This window comes from Sorex araneus, chromosome 1, assembly GCF_027595985.1.
Source record: "Sorex araneus isolate mSorAra2 chromosome 1, mSorAra2.pri, whole genome shotgun sequence".
Taxonomy (NCBI): Eukaryota; Metazoa; Chordata; class Mammalia; order Eulipotyphla; family Soricidae; genus Sorex; species Sorex araneus.
The window spans coordinates 67415451-67437003 of record NC_073302.1 but is presented as its reverse complement, the minus strand read 5'-3'; the positions used below and the strand labels follow the sequence as shown (position 1 = coordinate 67437003).

General features: G+C 40.3%; 1 protein-coding gene across 3 annotated transcripts in view; it reads left to right on the top strand.

Annotated features, from left to right (window-relative positions):
- Nucleotides 1-14740, top strand: part of RCL1 (RNA terminal phosphate cyclase like 1) — a 57952-nt gene extending 43212 nt beyond the window's left edge. For all 3 annotated transcript variants that reach the window (XM_004600137.2, XM_055138355.1, XM_055138343.1), the window contains 3 exons: nucleotides 636-792; nucleotides 4425-4528; nucleotides 13819-14740. In XM_004600137.2, the coding sequence (XP_004600194.1) occupies nucleotides 636-792; nucleotides 4425-4528; nucleotides 13819-13969 (412 nt within the window). In that variant the 3' untranslated portion in view covers nucleotides 13970-14740. The remainder of the gene's footprint in view (nucleotides 1-635; nucleotides 793-4424; nucleotides 4529-13818) is intronic.
- The last annotated feature ends 6813 nt before the right edge of the window (nucleotides 14741-21553 follow it).

The following is a 21553-nucleotide window of genomic DNA, read 5'->3' as shown; positions in this document are numbered from 1 at the left end:
AATGGGTGAAGGTAGTCTTATAGCTTGCCTTCTGGTTTTCTGATGTTAAGTCAAGATCATTTGTAGAGATTTATTTTAGCTTATATTAAGTTTTTAAATTTTTTTGTTAGTATTATTTTTTGCTTCCACACCCAGTGCTGCTTAGGGCTTCCTACTTGGTTTGTACTAGGGATAACTCCTACTGATGCTCACTGGAGACCATACTAGATGCCTAGGATGTAACCTGGATTGGTCTTATGCAAACTTTACCTGCTATACTATTGCTTCAGCCCTGACAGGTGTTTACTTTCACTGTTTATGGACTGACTTTGGTATAAAACTAGGTATTGCTAATCTCTGCGACTGTTGACACTTGTTACTGTTGTGCCCGTATGTTCTTGTCCTAGTAGAATCTTTGGAAGTGAAGTGAGGACAGAGGTTGGCAAGGGAGACTTGCCTCTCCCTCAACTGTACTGTGTGTGTTCTCACTGAATTATGTATATACTTCCAATGTAGACAGTAGGAACTCTATTTGAGGACTTGGTGTAACAGGGCAGAATGCCATCAGAAAAATGATTACCTGCTTTTTCCCTTTGTGGTGAGTGTAAACCCCAAACTACTACCCCTACTCAGCATTTGTGCTTTTGAATTCCCAGATCTCCAGGTTTTGGTTTGTCACTGGTTGCTGAGACCACCAATGGCACTTTCCTCAGTGCTGAACTGGCTTCCAACCCCCAGGGCCAGGGGGCAGCAGTGCTTCCAGAGGACCTCGGCAGGAACTGTGCCAAACTGCTGCTTGAAGAAATCTACAGGGTATGTCTTCAGCCTCTGCAACTTTTGTGAGGGCAGCCATCATTCTCATTCTTAAGCTTTGACAGCACTGTTTCCCTTCCAAGGGTGCAAACCTACCTAAGTTTAGCCTGTTTGTTAGCATTTGAAATAGTTTAGCATTAACTCGTTTAATGGTTCTCTAAACTAGTCTGTAAGAAGAGATCAGCCCCACTGGTCAGGGCTGGTAAGTATAATGATGAGAAGAGTGGAAGTTATGCATCCAGAAGGGAGGTGAAAAACAAAGCTGAATGATGGTGACTAGTCATTGAGGAGTTCCAGCAGTCCGACCAAAGCAGGTACTGTCTCCCAACCTGCCTTGTCTTTGCCATGTAGGAATGGGGACTCATTTTCAGACCTTTCAAGAAAGGCTGAAATTCTAGATTTTGCATTTTGCTAATTGATTCATTTTGATAACTGATATAAGATGATGCCAACATGCTAGATTTAGCAATTTGCCTTAGAACTGTTTTCTCAAGCTTTTTCTGACCGTAAACCCTTTCCACACTTGTATCCTTCATGGGGCCCCTGTCTTATGGGTTGTCCCTCACCCCCATTTATGCAGGTTTTTTTTAATTCTTTATGTAAACACATGGTTTACAAAATTGTTCATAATACAGTTGTTTCAGGCATTCAGTGTTCCAACACCAGTCCCACCCATCATGCGTCCTTTTGCCAAGATTCTGCACCAGGAGGGCAACACTTTTCCCTTGACATACAGACTCCAGGACATGACTGAGGGATGGTCTTTTCTCTTTCCTTTGTGCTGTGCCTTACATTCTTGAACTGAGCATGAGCAAAAACTGTATTCTGTGATTGCCATAGGATGGTATAGTGTTTGTAAATTGTCTATTTTCTCCAGTCTTTGATCTCTGTTTATGGGTGTATTTGTTCTTAGTTAATAGTAATATATTTGTTCTTAGTTAATAGTCATCTCTGTTACTTTTCTAAAACATTCAATGAAGTTTTGCTTTGTTGGGCATGTTGATGTCACTGCTACAGTATGCAAAATTAACCCCATCACTGTGAGCCACGGGGTAGTAGGAGAAAACCTCACTTGGGAGATAGTTCTGAGGATGTGGTATTTTCAGGTTCAATCCCCACCTCTGCGTAGTCCCTTGAGCACCACAGGGAGAGTCTCTTCAAGCACTTGTGCCTGGAATATCTCCCAAGTACTATACCCGAAACAAATAAATAAAGCAGAAAAAAAACCTGAGCTTTATAAAATAAAAACAGTAAGGCACTACAGTTATTTTATTTATTTATCTTTTGCAATCTCTTTTGCTACTATAATTTATTAATCTTTATGGAAAGGTAATGCCTGGGGAATTGAGTGTTGATCTATATAAAGGGAAACAACTTCCTTGACTCATTTCAACATTCTTGGAAAGATCTCATTGGTCACAGGGTGGAACAAGTGAGAATGAATTATTTCAGGGCTATTTAAGTTTTCTTTCTTAAGTGGCATCCTTTAATGTTCATGTAATTAAAATGAAAAACCCAGGATTCATAATTATGCCTTCATTACGATACCACCTCATCTGCTTGCCATTCAGCTAGCAATAGTAGTAGAACAAAATCTATAGAAAATGGAAGTATCTTCTCAGAAGGTGGAAATATCTTCTCACAAATCTTGTGCAATCTAATTCTGTCCTCAGTGATTTGAATGTTAAGTTAACCCAATGTTTGATGTTTAGTGATTTTTTTAAATGGTGGGTAATGGGTAGGGGTTGTAGCTCAGTACTAGAACAAACATGCTTGCATGTCTAAGGCCCTGGGTTTGATCCCCGCACCATTATTAACTTAAATTTATTAATTTGGAGGTCTCCCTAGCCTGGGGTCCCTCCTGATGATTCCTAGCCATCTGGACCAGCTCTTCAGAGGGTATATGCTCAGACCCTGCAATGTCAGGGATTACTTGTCATTCCAGTGATGCTGGGGATTGAGGGGGGAGGGGTTGTTCCAGGGCCACACCTGATGCTTGTGGACCATGTAGTTCAGGGATTGAACTGGAGTCAGCAGCATGCAAAGCATATCCTTTAAATTTTGTACTAACTTTCCAGCCCAAAAAGTTTCTTAAAAATATATAAATGAGGTGGCTGAACAGATACTACAGTGGGGTAAGATGCTTGCCTTTCACACGGCGTACATGGGTTTAATCCCTGCCACCGCATATGGTTCCCCTAACCTAACCCCTCTAGGAGTGACCCCTGAGCGCAGAGCAAGAAATAAGCCCTGAATTCTGCACTTTGTAGCCCAAAAAGAAAACAGACACACGCACACACACACACACACACACACACACACACACACACACACACACACTTTGTAGCCCAAAAAGAAAACAGACACACACACACACACACACACACACACACACACACACACAGAGATATGGGTAGTGAGACCAGGGAGATAGCCCAAAGACTGGAGCCATCCTTCAGGTCCCAAGTTCAATTCCTGGAGCTGCATGGTTTCCCAACACCACTGGGTGTGGCCCGAGTGGCCTCTACTACTGCTGGACCCCAAGCACTGAACCATTAGATTACACCATTTCTGGGCCAAGTGTTATGGGGAACATTGTGTTCCCTGAGCGCTGCTTGTATAGTAAATAAAAGTTGGGAGTAGATGATCAGGTTAGCCTGCCTGTTACTTAATTTAGGAAGTTTGTCACCTAGATTTTTGTGAGGAAAGAATATGATTGTGATGTGTGTCGGTACAATCCCTGTTGACTAGCACATATTTCCTCAGTCCAGTGGAGACAGCAGGGCCTCTACCCAAGTGTGGGGACCCTTGCATTCCTTTTCAGTAGGCTTGTGGGAGATTACAAGTAACATCACACAAAAGTGCATTGGTAGCCAATGGAAACAGCTGGACTGGGGGTTTTGTAATCTATAAATAACATGTTATAAGCCTCAGGGCGAAACAAGCAGTCTGGATTAGGTTATTACTATTTACTCTAGTTAAATTCTTATTTTAAACCATTTCATTCTGCTTATTGATTTGGAAGAAAAAGTGACAAAAATGCATAAGTAATGAGAGTGAAGGATCTAATCATAACAGTTTATTAGTTTTAAACACAGGAGGAGATAAAGGAGAGTAGGTAATACAAAAATTACAACTTTTGAATGTGTTTGAATGTTTGCACTATTTAAATACTCTCTAAAGGACAAGGTCCTTACATATCAGATTGTAGTGTTCTATGTCAGATTGAAAAGGTATGTCATTTACTTAACTACTGGTAATTATATGCTTCCTGAAGCCACTTAAGGCTTTTTGCTTATATATCCTGCAACTGCTTAAATAATGAAGGAAAAATTTTCATTTTTCACAGATAAATGTAAGAAAACTTGAATGGCTAGTTATTTTGATAGTTTAACTATTACTGTTGGTTTGATTATCTGTAAGCTTAATACTTGAGATAAGGATTACTCTTACATGACCCATGTTATACATTTTTATTCATTAATTTTAACGAGATCCTATAATGTAAATACTGTTAATAATGGTTTATCATGCATATAGTTCATGTTATATTTTGTTATTACTTGAGCTTATTGAGGTTTCTGCATTATTGTTTCCTGGTTGGTACAGTGACCATAGTGTTGTGTTTACAGGGTGGATGTGTGGACTCGACCAATCAAAGCTTGGCTCTGTTGCTCATGACCCTTGGACAGCAGGATGTTTCCAAAGTTCTGCTCGGACCACTCTCTCCCTACACGTGAGTTATATCCTTCAGTCTTCATTTTCTGTCCAGTTAATCTTCCCTTTGCACAGGTGACAAAGTAGTTGTACTATGCATAACCTATCACTAAATTTCTATTTGTACTGATCCTTAAATGAGCCACAGTTTGGTCTCAGCCTGGTATTAATAAGGAATATGTTCTCCTTTTTTACTTTTATAATTCCTATCTCTCATTTCATGTCATTAAAGCACTCTGATATATATCCTTTTAAAAAGTTTTTGATCGGTGCTTTAGGTTTTTTTTTCTCTTTTGGGGGCTTAACTCCTGGTTCTATTATAGCTGCCCCCCCTACCATCCCCAACCCAAACACACACACCACACACACACACACACTCTCTCTCTCTCTCTCTCTCTCTCTCTCTCTCTCTCTCTCCCTCTCTCTTTCCTTCTCTCTCTCATTCCTTCTCTCTCTCTCTCTCTCTCTCCCCCCTCTCTCCCCCCACCCCCGGTTTTCATTAATCCCACTTTTCCCTGTCTGTGATGAAAAGAATTACTTTTTTTGTGCAAGATCTTGTTCTGAAAACTGACCAGAAAGATTATGAGAAAGATCAAGTTCATAGTGTGACTAGACTAGTAGGTAAATTTATTTATATATATATATACACATATATATACATATATATACATACATATATATGTATATTACATATGCATATATATGTATATGTAAGTAAGTTTTTTGTGCCACATCTGGTGATGCTCAGGGGTTATTCCTGGCTCTGTACTCAGGAATTACTCTTGGCGGTGATTGGGGGACCAAATGTGATGTTGGGGATCAAAACTGGGTTGACTACATGCAAGGCAAATGCCCTACCCACTGTACTATTGCTCCAATTCTGGTAAATGAATTAAAGAGATGAGTTTGAGACCATTGGCTGTTCGTCAAATATGAGGTTGATACCTCAGAATATTGATATTTTGGAATATTAAAAAGAGCAACTGCTCAGAAGAGCTGGATTATAAAGAGCTCAGTGAAAGAAGTATTGTGTGCGCCTGAGTTTCTGTACTTGAAGAGCATAGTGTGGTGGGAATGGTGGGTTACATAGGGGAATTGTATGTGGGAGATGTGCAGGTAGCTAAGAGACTGAACTGTCCTTTTTCGGTTATCATGGTACCGATGCTGTATATCTGAAAGGTACAGTACTGTGATAACTGAAGAATGGTGGTGCCATCACATTGAGAAAGGCGGGAGCTCTGCCATGGGACAGTGTCCATTGGACCACGACTTGGAGTGGGTGGGGACCTCGTGTTTAAGATTTCCTTGGGAGGTTTTGTCTTGTTTCTTTCCATCCTAATTGGTGGCAGGAGTTTTGGAGTTGTTTTTGTTTGTTTTAAACGAGTAAATGGAAGAGAAAACATTCTGTTGACAGTAGGGGAAAACCTACAAGCAAAAAACTGGTGTGGACACTCCTTCTCTCCTGACAGCTAATGTAAAATGTTTCATAGGACAGAAAACCTGAAGTGGAGTAATCCTAAATGGCATACTCATCTCAGGAGTCCACATTGCTAAAATAGACTTTGTGGTCAAGACATTTGGAGAGGAGGCAAGGGCTAGAAGTAGAGCGTTCTTAAGTGCAGAGATTCTCTTTCATTGAGGAAATAGCTGATGTACGTGGCTTTCTTCAGCATTTTAGTTTCATGGCTGCTATTTTCCAGCTCCACAAAGGTCAAGTACATCGATACCACAAGATGGTGTCAGAAAGTGCAGTGTGTGCTATGAGCTTTGGTAACACATTGGTTTAAAAACCTGAAATCTATACCTTAATATTTCTTTGACCCCTCTTTTGGGGATAGGGGATATTTAGAGATATTTTTTCAGTTTGGCTTCTGGGTCTTACCTCCTTGACACACTCCTTCATCAAACATTAATTGCAGGGGTGTCACTACTGCAAACCTAGCCTGAAATTACTGCATCTCCTGGGGAGGCAATGTGTCTGTGGCTAAATGGAGCTTTACTGAGAATAGGACAGACTTCTAAGTTACTACATGTTTTGAGACTTGGGGTTGGAACTTGTGGACATTCTTCCTCTGGATTATTGCCTCCCAGGCTTCTTGCAAAGGGACTTGCAGGAGTGGGCAAGACTAGCCTCCCTTCTTTCTCACTAGCATTAGAAATAGTGGGGAAGTTTATTTGCAAAAAAGTCACGTCTGTTCGGGTCTCTTCTTGCCCTTCATCACTGTGCAAGGCTCCGTTGACTCAAATGATAAAAGGATAAGAGTGGAGAAGAATTATACATTCTTCAGGAACCTGATGGGCAGCTTTGGATTTGTATGTATTAAGGCCAGAGATGGGACAGAATCAATAGCTAGAATGATGGAGGGAATAGTTTATGCTAGATGGATTCAAGAGATTTTTGGAGACCTGTTGTTATGCAGTTTAAGTCAAAGAAACCTGTTCTCTGAAATTTCCAATTAGGAAACAGAAGAGCAAAAGTTTATTCTTGATTAAGGGGGAGGAAAGTCAGTTTGTTCATTTTAAATTTTATAAATAGCTTTTAAATTTTTATTTAGAAAGTATTAGAATTAAGATGGATTTTTTCCCTCTTTTTTTTCTATGATTTGCTTTTTAAACCCTTTCTTAGGGTTTAAAATAAAATAAATAGACCTTAAAAATAAAGGTCTCTAACTTAAACCTGAAAACTTTGTAACTTTCCACATGGTGACTCAATAAAAAAATTTTAAAAAATAAATAAAAAAAAAATAAAGGTCTCTATGGAGACCTTTATTTTCTTAGGGAGAAAATAAAGGTCTCCATATTCTTCCTTGCTTTCCTCTTCAGGAAATGTGTGCTGCTGGTGTCGTGCTTTGTTATTTGAGAAAGAAATTATGTAAGTGTAAAATCCCTTGGGAATAGTAGATACCTTTTTCAGTAGAATGAAGTAATGGGTAAGATGCCAGCATATGGAGAATCTGAACTGAGCTTTAGTCTCAGTGATAGAGAAGGCGAATGGTTCTGTGGGTCGAGGCTTAACACACTGAGAACAGAACTCAGTTGATGCTGGCCATCCCCTCCCCTCATTCTGTCCTGAACTGAAAAGTCCAGTCTCCTGTTAAGATCTTTTTGAACACTAGATGGTCTTAAAGTTTATTTTCAGGTGATTCCAGGCCTGAAGTCAACTGTAAATTTGACTGTTCAACTCTATAATTTCTTATCCTTTAGTTTTAAAATTTTTTATTAACTTCCTACTCTCATATTGCTAAAGAAACCACACATTTCTTATTTACTGTTCCCAAGAATTTTGTAGGGCATTTAACAAATACTTGAAGTGTTTATAAGTGTTCCAGGTGTTTAAGCTTAGTTTTACTTTTAAAAATACAGACTCATTTAGTTTTCATAACCCTACAAACATAATGCAGGCAGATAGTATTACACTCTCCGTCTTACCGGCGTGAGGGGGATTTAAGGCGCAAGAGAGAATAAGTCCTGTGTTCTCAGTCACACTCACAATTGAGTTTCAGTTCTAGGCTATCTGGCACAGGGCCCATGCTTCCCGACCCATTTTTACTATGAGAACTGGGATTCCTCCATACTGATGGACTTCAGGTATCCTTTTCTGGGGCAGGATGTCACAGCTACATCTTTTCAGAGATTTTTCTTTCAAGAAAATTTTCTTTCAAGAAATTAAAAAATTTCTTTCAGAGATTTTTCATACAAGAGAATTTCTTTCAAATTCTCTTGTATGATGGTCTCCCATTGGGAGTCTGAAATAAACCATGCCACTGTTTCTGCCCTTATCAAACACTGACTGACTGAGGGTTGCGGCTCATGGCCAAGTGAGGATCAATGAGAATATGCCTGGGGAAACTGGGAGGCAGAGGGGCAAAGCTTTGCTTGCTGTTTGGGATTCATTGCTCGACTGTTCTCTGAGCTAAAATGATAGTGCCCTATAGCTGATCTTTGTAAGGTGTTTTAAATATTGCAAAGCCTTATAACCTGTATATATCTCAAGGATATATTTAACATAAGAGAGAGCAAATGATAGCCATACTTTTCAGATGAAAATACTGACTTCTGTTCTAAGGATAAAGTGATTTTACTTGGTTATACCTTAAGGAAGACAGAGTGAGGCTGGGGTTACATGGGTCTCATGTCAAATCTGACCAAGAACTAAGAGTATTCGTTCTTGGAGCAGAGGTCAGCTGAGCTTTGGGAAAGCCTCAATGGACAGAAAAACTGACACCAATGTATTTAAAGACTGCTGCGTAGTCATGCCAGGGGGTCACATTTAAGATTCTCACCTAGTCCCGAGATTCTTCCCCTTGACTTCCAGAACAATTTTTTAGACCTGAAAAGTAAGTAATCCCAGCGTCCTTGATGGAGAAAGCAGGACCCTGTGTCTGTGGGATGCCAGAGAGAGTTCACCCATGATTGTGCCTTCCCTTTTGGGACACACTGACAGTGCCCAGGGCTTACTCCTGACTCTCTGTTCAGTAATCACTCCTGGCAGGACTTGGGAAATCATATGAGATGCCGGAGATTGAACCTGAGTTGGCATGCATGGGAAGCGCCTTACCCACTGTACTGTCTCTCTGGCCCCTGATTGCTCCTCTGCCTCCATCCGCTCCTCAGGTTTCAGCAGAGAGACCTCTGCTGTTAGAGAAGGTACATTTAAGGATTGACTCAGAAAATCTGCCAAGTACCCAGGCCTTTGAGATCCAATGAGTGACCTGAGCCTACAGCTTTAACAAACTGTGGGTGGGAACAACTGCATTTTGAAGAATGGGCATGTTCTTTTTTTTATTATTTTTTAAAAAACTTGGTATTTTTTAAATAGTGAATCACCGTGAAGAATGGGCGCATTCTTCACTACCTTCAAGATGAAACAAAGGATCTCATGTCCCAGAATCTTTGAAGCTTAGTTATTTATTAGATGGCTATTGGCTTTTACGGAGATAATTTTTTTAAAGTTTGGTTTTGTTCTAAAAATAAATCACTTTGTCCTGAAAAGTTCTTCACAGGAGTTGCTGCAGCTTAATTGCTTAAAGCAAAGCAGTTGAGCTGAAAGCCACCAGTTTGACTTTGCAGAGTTCTCACTTGACTTTGCCGAGTTGCTCTCCACATGCCATTGGTCCCTTTTGCCTGACTCTCTCTGTGTCTGTGTGGTTGTGTCTTAGAAGGGTGGCTGAGTGTGGTGTTTGGAAGAGAGGGCAAGAGAAGCATTTGGGCCTTGTGAGTGGGAGAGAGGGCTGACTTTTCCTTCATTGCTACCGACTGGCAGCTTTGCTCACAGATAAGGACTGTTTACTTGTGGATTTTATGTGTTTGCTTTCTTACCCTCTTGGGCAGGGTAGGAAGGATTTGAGGCTGAGCCAGAATAAAAAAGCTAAGAATTTCAATGGATTACTGAAATAGGAAAGCCAGCCGGAAAGGAACTGTCTTCCCTTAATTGCTAAGAATGTTCATAGCATTTTTCAAAATTATCCCTAATTCCTGAATTCTGAATAGCACCAAAAGACAAAAAGGACAGCAGAGAAGTAGGTTTTTGTTGTTGTTGTTGTTTTTCTGTGAGTAGACATTACTCCAGCCAGAATTCCTGCCGTCTTACGTCAGTACTTATTTTGTCTCTTTGCCCCAGACCTGCCTTCATTTCAGCCAGACAGGCTAAAGAATTTTTCAGGCTTTTTTTTCCCTTTTTGTCTTTTCCCCAGTGTTGATTAGACTAATTAGGACAGAAGGACAGGAGAGGTTAAAAATTCTTTACTGTTGACTTTATATTAAGTTTGGGATATATTATATGAGGATGTGAGCTGGAATCAGTACTATTTCTAAAACTTGACTTGTGTGGTGTGGTATCCATCCATGAGTGTCCATTGTGCATATATGTAAAATTTAAGCAGCTTTATTATGATATAATTCACATACCATACTTCATCCATTTAAAGCCTACAATTCAGTGGTTTTTAGTTATTAACAGTGTTTTATAACCATAACCATAACAGTTTTGTGTTTGAATATTATTACCACTTAGCAAAGAAACCCTTTGCCCATTCATAGCTGTTTTCTGTTCCTCCCAATCTCCTCAACCAAGCCCCAGGCAGCCAGTATTTACTTCATACCTCTAATATAGCAGCTTTGCATGTCTGACCATTTGGTATAAATAGACTCAGGCACTATGAAGGCCTTTGTGACTGCCTTCTTTTACTTAGTATGATATTGTTCAGGTTTATCCGTATAATGTGTTAATAATTTCCTTTTAATAGCTAAATGACATTGTAGAGTAATGCTAAATCATACCATATTTTGTTTGTTCCTTTTGGGCATTTGGATTGTTTTCTTCACTTTTGACTATTACAAATAAATAAAGCTATTGCAAACATTCATGTGCAAGTTTACGTGTGGTTCTGTTTTCATATCTCTTGTATGAAGACCTGAGAATGGACTTGCTGGGCCAGAGGGTAATTCCTTGTTACATATTTTGAGTAACAGCTAGACTTTTCCCCAGTGGCCAAGCCATTTTATATTCCCATGAATAGTGGAGGAGAATTCCAGTTTCTCACATTCTCACCCATACTTTTACTTTTATCTGTCTTGAGTGTGGAGTGGTATTTCTGTGGTTTTTACTTTGTTTCCCTGAGTGACTAATGATGATGAACATTTCTCACATGCATATTGGCTCTATATATCTCTTTTGGAGAAGGACTTTTTTCAGATACTTTCCATATTTTGATTTTTGTAGCTTTATTCTTAGAAATTATTTTAAAAGTTTTTTCCTTTTAAATCTTACTCTTTTCATTTTTTTCTTTTTCCATTTTCAAGTTTACTTTTACACTGTTATTTATTTTTGTTCCTTCTCCTCTTCCCTTTGTTGTTGTTACAATAACCACAGTTTTTGCATCCTCAGCCACACTGCGGACAGAGCTAGCACATGTGCTTTTGTTTTGAGTTGCATTCTTTTTTGAGGCACACAAGGAGTGTGGTATTTGCCAGGGGTCACTGTGGTTTTTACACATGTGATCACCAGGGTAGTACTCACCAGTTTTGGCACTCCCTTTACTTATTTTTCCCTGTGGTGCTTGAATAGATCTAGCAGTGGGGCAGTGGAAATGATTTGTGGCAGACAAATCTGCCAGGGGTGGCAGACAGGAGAGCTGCCAGGATCCTGTGTCATGCTTAGCAGGGATTTGAATGCATGGCTATACTCTTGCAAGGCAGGCACTGTGCTATTATGTCAGACCCTAAGTGGGGTTTTAAAATTTGAGTTGTAAGAGATCTTTAAACACATAAGATAGTAGGTACCAGACCTATGTTTGGTCTGGTTTGCAAATATTTTCCTGTAAGCTGGGTTTTTTTTTTCCATTTTCTTGGTACACAGAAAAAAATTCTTTCCTCTAATTGATTTTTGTCATTAGGAAAAGAGTAATTGTAATGGAGTAGCCCAACTTATCTGTGTTTTTTTTGTTTTGGGGGTTTTAGGCTGACCAAGCAGTGTTTGGCCCTGTGCTTACTTCTGGCCCTGTGCTCAGGGATTACTCCTGGTAGGGGTTGGGGACCATATGTGGTTCAGGGATTGAACCTGGATCTACCATGTGCAAGGAAAGCACTGTATGCATTGTACTCACTCTCAGTCCCCCCCCCTTTGTTTTTTTGGTTTTTAAAATCATTTTGCTTTTGGTGTTATATCTGTCATATCATGAAGATTATTTTCTGTTTTCTTCTGTGAGTTTCATTTTGACTTTTGTATGTAGATCTCTGATCCATTTGAGTTAATTTTGTATATGTCAGGAAAGAGTTCAACTTAATTTTTTGGCATGTGGATATCTAGGCATGTGAAATTGAAAAGTACCGTTTGTTGAAAATATTATTTCCCTGTTGAATTATCTTGGTACTTAAAAAATAAATTTCCAAAATTGATATTTATAAACCTTAATTAGTGTGTGGGCTTATTCTTGATTGCGAATTCTGTTCCATCCATTTGCATGTCTAACACCAGTATTTTGAATACCTCTCAGATCTCTGTGCATTTAGGGTTGAGAATCATCTGGCTGGGCTAGGGAGCTTGATTAGTTAACAAAACAGTCTTCTGGAGTACTTCACACAGATAGGCAGGCTGTCTGTTCTCTAACTACACTATTGTTTCACAAATTGGCACAAAGATTCTCAATAGCAGTAAATTCCTGCTTTTTGTGTACTGGAAAAAAGGTCCTGGGAAATAGTGGGAAATGGATAGCTTTACACATGGCCTCAGGTTCTGGACTCTCTGTATAGACACTTCTGCCTTCATTCACCAGTTGAAGATCTTGAGGAATTTATGTGTTTAATAAACACTCCAGCTGAGTCATGCTAGTTGAGCTGATGCTGACTTTGCTAGATCAGAGTAGTAGAATCTTTATACCTATTGCTGTTTCCAAGGTACTTTTAGGGTAATGAACTTCATTCTGTCCTAAGAATGATGTCAAGAAACAGCACTTTGGAACTTATTGCCGTAATTACTATGAGCTCCTCCCTGACCACCTTATCTAACACGGCTTCCTTTCATATACACTCTAATATTATATCCATATTTTCTCTTCATATGCCTTATTTGTTCAAACTCCATTGTACTTTTTTGTTTGTTTTTTGGGCTGCGCTCAACTTTTCTTAGGACTTAATCTCAGTGGGCTGGGAGGGCAGTGCCTCTGGGGTGCCAGTGATGAGCAAGGTAAGTGCCTGACTGGCTGTACTATCTCTCCTGCCCCACATTTCCATAGTACTTAAAAAATTAACATCTTGTCTGACCCACTAGATTGAAAACTTCACAAGAGAAGAAATACTTAGTTAAAAAACAGTTAAGCAAATGAAAGAATGCTGAAATTGAGAAATGGAGATTTTAAATATTTTGGTATCAGCAGCAGTAATTCTTGGATTTACTTTGTGACTCCTTGAATCATGAGAGTACATATTTGTGTGAGCCACTCATACATTAATGCCATATATGTGTAATGGATCTCTATGGGTGTGTGTATATAAAATATGTGTTTATATATATATGTATAGCATGTCTGTCTTAGCTATAGAGAAATAAATGACAACATATCTTGTATACTAACATTAGCCCTTATACAAATTATTTTATTTATATTATATTGTGTGCATCTCTACAAGTTATCTAAATTTTGACAGGCTATAAATAGATACTGTTTAATAAGCTTTGATGAGAAGTTCTTAATTTTAGTTATTTTTCTGGATCTAGGAAATTAAGGGCTTTGGGTTCTCAGTGGGGAAAGGATAGGTTTTTCACATACTGAATTACTTTTTCATTGCCCTCCTTCTCTGTTTTTGTTTTAGGATAGAGTTTTTGCGGCATTTGAAGAGCTTTTTCCAGATTATGTTTAAAATTGAAACCAAGTCCTGTGATGAAGAACTCAAGGGTGGGGATAAAGTACTGATGACCTGTGTTGGCATTGGCTTCTCCAACCTTAGCAAGACCCTCAAGTGAAACTGTCACAAACTATGGCCCCAACACCTACAAACAAGCAGAAACTGCCAAGGATACCCAAAAGGGTCCAAGACCAATTTCATCCAGGATAGGATAGCCTCTTATGTTAAGGCCTTCTCAGTTTTCCATTTAGAAAAAAAAAGTCATTAAGTCCTAATAAAAGACATCTCTGTATCATGTGGTTTCTAGCTATTTCTAGCAACATTGACATTCCTCGGGCGGCCCAGTCTTGATGAGCATTCCCATGGCTTAGTGGATGAAGAATATACCTTCAGGACATAAACAACAAGAACAACCTTATACTACTTTTTCAGCTATGCTTCCTCAACTCGTATCACTGGACTGTCATGTGGCTGTTTTTCACACTGTAAGGACTGACATATTTTAGCCATAGTTTCCATTTAGGAACTAAATGAGATTATGACTGAAGCTTCTTGAGGAGTGCAGTGCCATTCAGTTGTTAGAAATTGACAGATATCAGGCTTTTCCTGTCTCTGTCTTCTGAATGGAATGCTATCTAGTAGATGATTACCCATTTGATTCATTTTTATGTATGTGGGGAGGAACGTGGCCTGGGAAAACGGGTTTGACTGAAATTATTGGATGTTTTTACATCTTAATTGTGCTATACATTTTTAACTTTTTTATTCTTATTATGGTCAAGTAATGTGGATGTTATCTGCACAAGAATATTCAAAACAAGTATGTTTTTATTTCTTTGAAATTGATAATGTAAAAAATCAAATTAAAAGTTTAAGTAAAATTGTCAAAGAGTGGAATTTCATAAATTTGCAAGCTTATATGTTAGTTTATTACTGTTTTGTGGATGCTAGGAGAAAACATTGAACATTCTGGGTCAGAATGTAGGGCAGGCATACCAGTTTTATTGTTGGCTGTCCGTTGTGGGTAAAACTCAACTTATAGAGGCTGTCTACCACCTTCTTCATAGTGTTGTTCTCTCTACAAGCCAGTATCGAATCCTCATGCTTGAATCTGGCATACTCTTGAAGTGCCAGCTGGGGAATGTTGCTTTTAAATGACTTTGATCACAGTGGTGTAATTTGGATAATCTTTAATTAAGACCAGTAGGTCACAGTGACCTTGGGTTAGTTGAATAGGCAGGGAATGGAAGTACTCTAGTTGAATAGCTAGAGAATGGGAATCTTGGCAGTCAGCTTGGAATTCTGCCTTCTGCATGTGCTGCAATCTTAGGTGTCGGTGCTAATGTTTGATCCTGGATCTGTGTGTGCTCAGAAAAAGAGCTAATGGACATGTTGCTTTGAATTGTGTCGAGTACTTTCATACAGGGACTTTTGTCATTCAGAATAAGCTCTAGAAGTAATTCTGTTTTCCAATTTAGGGTGTAGACTCCAAGTAGATTACTACAAGCAATAGACAGGGTATGTTCCTCTCTCCACAACAGCATGTAAGTGGCTTGTGATCTTAGTTGCTGCTGAAGAAGGAGCATCTGGCCATAGTAGTGATGACATGCCAAATAGAAATTACTATTTCTGTCAACACCCTACTCCCAGTTTCTTCTCAATGCCCCCAAGATGTCGCTCTCTATTACTTCCAGTACATCTTAGTGACACCCAGCTCTTGCAGTCTCTGTCTTGTTCTTATCTTTGCCTGGAATAGTTTTAATGAGAGATGCCAGCATTTGAGCCTAGTTTTCTGACTCAGTCTCTGTCTTCCCATCTGATGAAAGAGACCACTCAGCATTCAGTGAAACTAGTGGTATGTATATTGCTTTTTTGGTCACACCCAGCGATGCTCAGGGGTTTCTCCTGGCTCTGCACTCAAATTACTCCTGGCAGTGCTCGGGGACCATATGGGATGCTGGGAATCGAACCCGGGTTGGCCTCCTGCAAGGCAAAAGCCCTACCCACTGTGCTATTGCTCCAGTCCCGTAATATTTTTTTCTTAAGACAAATGCATCCATAAACTTGTTGGGAGTAGTGGTGGAATCATTGCGTTTGCCTTCCAGTTTGTTATCTTTCAGACTCTGCTTCTGTCTTTCAAAACCTTTTAAGTTAGTACATTCTAAGAAATAATCATTCTCTCTCCATCCTGGTCATTTTACAATTTATATATTTTTTCTATTTTTTCTTTTTTTTTTAATTGAATCACCATGAGATACAGTTACAAAGCTTTCATGTTTGAGTTTCAGTCATACAATGATCAAACACCCATCCCTCAACCACTGCACATTTTCCACCACCAGTATCCCCAGTCTCCCTCCCTCCCTTCCATCCCGACGCTTTCCCTGACTCTGTGGCAAACAGTTTCCCCCATAGTCTCTCTGTACTTTTGCACTATTTATATTTTATTTGCTACTCTTTTTCTTTGTTATTGCTGTTAATGGTGATCATGGACTGTGCTAATGGAAGTTTGCACACTATTGTACCAGGGATTACAAATGATAATGCTGCAAGAATTGCATTTGCAATGTGGGATGGTGCTAGGGATTGAACTGATGACCTCATTCCTGCAAGATGAGTGCTCTGCCATTGAGCTATTGCCAGGCTCCTTAAGTTTGTTCATTTCTGATTAAGAAAAAACAAAATGTGTGAAGGACATCACTGATAACAGATCCAACAGTCAGAACATAAACCTAATTTAAACTGCACTCTGTCCCACTCTTGTTGCAGTGCACAAAAGACCAGGAAGTGGTCGTTTCCCATATATCCATTGAAGGTTTCCAAAGGTGAGTGCAGTGTTGGCAGTTTTATAGTGACAGAATATAGAAGTTGTTGAGTGCTGAAGGTGGGAAAGGATTAGTAAGGGTAGAGTGGAAAGGCCTGAAGAAGGGGAGACATCTCTGGGGCGTGCTGCTTTCTTCCGAGATTCATTTGTGAAGAAGATAAAGTTGAAGATATATGTCAAAACCAAATAAATAGGGAAATAGGGAATTTTCACTACTTTAACCTTGCCAGTGGTGAGGATGGGATTCACCTGGGTGAGTTGGGAGGACCAAGCAGGTGAAAAAATAGATTTATTGGGGGTCTTGGTCATGGTGTGAAGTTAGAATTTTCAGCTGCTGTTAACTTCATTAGAGATTTGTGGATATGCAAGTTGGTGATTTTTGTCAATCTCTGATGAATGGGGACACAGTGCCCTTCAATCTTCAAAGTGACTAGTAGTTAATGGGTATGCCTGTAAGCCAGCAGCTGCTTTTTTGTACTTTATTGACTAAGGCCTAAGAAACCTTTCAAAAGGAGCTTTTATCAGTGTTTGATGTCTTACAGAGGTCAAGACACATTATTCCCTGAGTGAATGAAAAATCATTATGTCAGGCTGCCTAGGTCTAAATTTGATCTTTGATTCTCACATTTGGTGCCTGCCTGTCTCTGGTCTAGCCCCAAGTTTGAGCATAGCTCCTGGGCTGGAACTTGGTGGTTCAGATTGGATTTTGGCACCTGGACCACTTGCCTTCCTGATCTTCTTACCCTTGGTTCTGAATGTTGGTCCTCTTCTGCTGAGCCATGCAGTGGGGTCTGCAGAGGAGGTCATGGTGCTTCCAGGATGTGATTATGGTGCAACTTGTCCTCTTGTCCCAGCACCATCACTGCTAACTGTATAACTCTAAATAATGAGCTTTATGGAGTTGAGGTATGGATTAATGAGTTTTCATGTTCTTCACTCAAAATCAAAAAATGCCCATCTGTTGGAGACACTGTACTGCAGACAGGAATATTTTCCCTTTTTCAGCTGCCTTCTGGAAATAATTTCAGAGGCAGTTTTCCTTTTCTCACAGAAGCCTAGCTGGTCTTTGACACGCAGAGGCCCAGCCTAGTCTTTGGGATGTAGATTTCAGGTGCTGCCTAGTTTGTAATTGACATGTAGATTTCTTGTGGCAGCCCAGCCCAGTCTTTGAGATGTAAATCCGAGTGCTTTCAGGCCAAGGAAGGCTTTAGTTTTGGTTTTGTATCTTCTTTCTGGAGACCTAGATTACTGGCCTGCAGATACAAGAGAATAATGTTGCCTCAATGTTCTTCCTGTAACATCTTTTGGTGCCTTTGGTGACCTCAATGTATTGCGCCCTTTGGAAGTGCCATGATCAATAAAAGGGGTTCCTAGAGAAGGAGGGGGGTGGAGAGTGTATAGAGGGAAGATCGGAATAAACGGCGAGTTCCAGATGAGAGAGAGAGAGAGAGAGAGAGAGAGAGAGAGAGAGAGAGAGAGAATGAAGTAGGATGGGGGAGGAAGAAGCAGGAGGAGAATCAGAGGAGAATGGAGAAAGAAGTTTGGAATAAACTGCTGTGAGACCAACCATCTTGGCTCCGTCCCTTCCCTCGCCCGCGCTTTCTTTTTGTTTTTGTGTTTTTACACACCCATCCCTTACCCTAATTGCCTTCTCTATATTCTTCCCATTCTCATTTATTTGGGCTAGGTTGTTTCCTTTGCATGAGGTTTTGTTTTTAAAGCCTATTATATGCTTTATCTAAGGTCTCAAATATCTCCCCATTTCTTTCCCTTTGTTGCTACAATGTTTGGGAAGCTTACACACACTTTACACTTATTTATTAATTTTTTTTAATTGAATCACTGTGAGACACAAAGTTGTTCATGATTAGGTTTCAGTCATACCCATCCAGTATACATTTCCCAGCACCAGTGATTGCAGACCCCTTTTTTTTCCCCCTCTACAGGAGAGTTTAAAAAAGGCAAACCTTCAAGAACCTCTCCAAACATTGCTAAATAGCATGAGGGGAAAGCATTTGCCTTTGACCAGAACAATCATTTTTAAAATTTTATTTTCATAAAGTTGTTCGCAATAATTGTTCACATTCAGTATTTCAACACCAGTCACACCACCATTACACCTTCTCACCACCATTATTTCAAATTTTCCCACCACCACCCAGTTTGCCCCACAGGCAGATGCTAAATTATTTTGTATTGCTTGTTACGAATAGTATGAGATGTCAGTCCTGAAATTCTAAAATTTTTAAATATTGGGTCCAGAGGCATCTCTGTGGCATACAGCTCTCTTCAAAGGTTCATTTGAGAGCCTCTGAATTGCATTTAAATGGCCCAAAGAGACAGTTCGTGGGTGTGACTGCCAGGAAGCCAGAAGGGTGGGGAGAGGGGGGAGGTTGTCCATCCCTGACTTTGTGAAGCCTGAAGTTTTCAGTCACTAGTCCCGCATACCTGGGTTTTTCAGCGTATTCATTCTCGTGTATGGGGCGGCTGAGCCTGTTAAGGTTGGCCATGAGCCACGCATTCAAAAGAACAAAAGCAACCGCTATTGGTGAGGATGCGGGGAGAAAGGGAACCTTCTACATTGATGGTAGGAATGCCGACTGGTTCAGCTCTTTTGGAAAACAATATGGATGCTTCTCAAAAAATTAGAAATTGAGCTCCCATTTGACCCAGCAATACCACTGGCTGGGAATATATCCCGGAGAAGCAAAAAAGTATAGTCGAAATGACATCTGCACTTATATGTTCATAGCAGCACTGTTTAAACTTTTACAGTAGCCAGAATCTGGAAAAAACCTGAGTGCCCGAGAAGACAACTGGTTAAAGAAACTTTGGTACATCTATACAATGGAATACTATGCAGCTGTTAGAAAAGATGAAGTCATGAACTTTATATATAAGTGGATCAACATGGAAAGCATCATGCTAAGTGAAATGAGTCAGAAAGAGGGAGATAGACATAGAAAGATTGCACACATCTGTGGAATATAAAATAATAGAGTAGAAGACTAACACCCAAGAATAGTAGAAATAAGTACCAGGAGGGTTGGCTTCATTGCTTGGAAGCTGGCCTCACATGCTAAGGGAAAAGGCAGCTCAGATAGAGAAGGGAACACCAAGTAAAATGTGGTTGGAGATCCCGTGCGGGAAGGGAGATGCGTGCTGAAAGTAGACTAGAGACTGAACATGATGGACATTCAATACCCCTATTGCAAACCACAGCACCCAAAAGGAGAGAGAACAAAAGGGAATACCCTGCCACAGATCGGGGTGGGGTGAGGGGGAGAAGGGATTGGGGGGTCAGAGGGATACTGGGTTCATTGGTGACGGAGAATGGACACTGGTGGAGGGATGGGTACTCCAACATTGTATGGGGGAAACACAAGCATGAAAATGTGTAAATCTGTAATTGTACCCTCACGGTGATTCACTAATTAAAAATAATAATAATTTTTTTTTAAAGCAAAAAAAAAAAAAGGTTGGCCATGAGCGTGGCAGCCATTGGGTTCTGGAGGTTTGTGATGCCAGGCGGAGGCATCACACAACTGCCCCCCTCCTACGTGCCCTGGTGAAATCAGCCTGATGCGGAGTGGGGAGATATCTCTGTTAATGTGCTTAAATGGCCTGATTTTGATTTCTTTCGAGATTTATTTATGGGTCTCTGAAGCAAGGCCGATAAATGAGCTGGTATAGCTAAGCCAGAGGAGTTTCATGGGTGTGACTCCCATATACCTAACTTTTGGCCTTTAATTCCTTGGAAACTTGGTTCCAAGTTGTTGTGGTCCAGCCAATTTTGCAGCACAGCGGCAATTTTGGGGTATCAGGAAGCCTGAAGGCACCACCCAGCTGTTGGTGCACTTGCTCCGCAGGTACTGTTGACCTGGGCAGCACCGTACTCTCAGGATTGCAGACACTCTTAAAAAGCTTAGCTTGCTGGGAGTTTCAGGTTGTGGTTGTAGTGCTTCCAAGGACTTGCACGTTTGGTGGTTGATTTGTTTTTGTTTGGGGGCCACACCCAGCAGTGCACAGCATTTACTCTAGGCTCTGGGTTAAGTAATCCCCCCATGTCAGCTGCGTGCAAAGCAAGTGCCTTACCTTGTATACTATCTCTGGCCCACACTTGGTTACTGTGCTTGCACATTTAGTTGCAGGGATCACACATACTCAATTGGGGTGTATTGTGATACCAGACACATTTGTTTGGGGTGCTTGGTGTCACAAACAACAGTGCCATTGGGATCAGCCTTGCCATGTTTAGGGGGGCCAGAAACCCTCTCAGGCTAGCCAGTTTGGTTCTCTTCCACTTGACTTTCCCTGAACCTCTTGGGACATCTTGTGTTCCTTTATGTTTCTTTCTGATCCCTCTCCTCCCCCACCCCCTGCCACCACTGAAGGGCTTTACATCCAAGGTTTAATTTGCTAATAATCATTAATTTGTCAGATTAATTTGCTAATAATTTCTCAGCAATGATTTGAGAAGTGTTATACTCAAATTGTTGGTGGTCAGCGAACTTTTAAAAGTCAGAGCCAGTCTAAAGACAAAAGGTCATGAACTAGACTGACAGTGGCATGTAAAGGCACCTTTAACTGCCTGTGAATAACAGATGAGAATGGTGGAGCTGCTGCTGGACATTGGCGGCTAGTGGTCAGTTTTCTGAGCCTCAGAGGGTGGGAATCACAGGGCTAGCTGCTCTTCTGCTTTATCTGGGAATAGTAGGACGCTAAAACTCTTTAGTCTTTAAGTAAATTTAGTGGAAGAGGACCATACAGTGTGAAATGGTGCCAGGCTTCCTACTTGGAGGGATTTAATTAATATCAAGCTGTGGTTGCTGATCACAGGCTGTTTAAAGCACTGAGTGCATCTGGTTTAAGAACCCC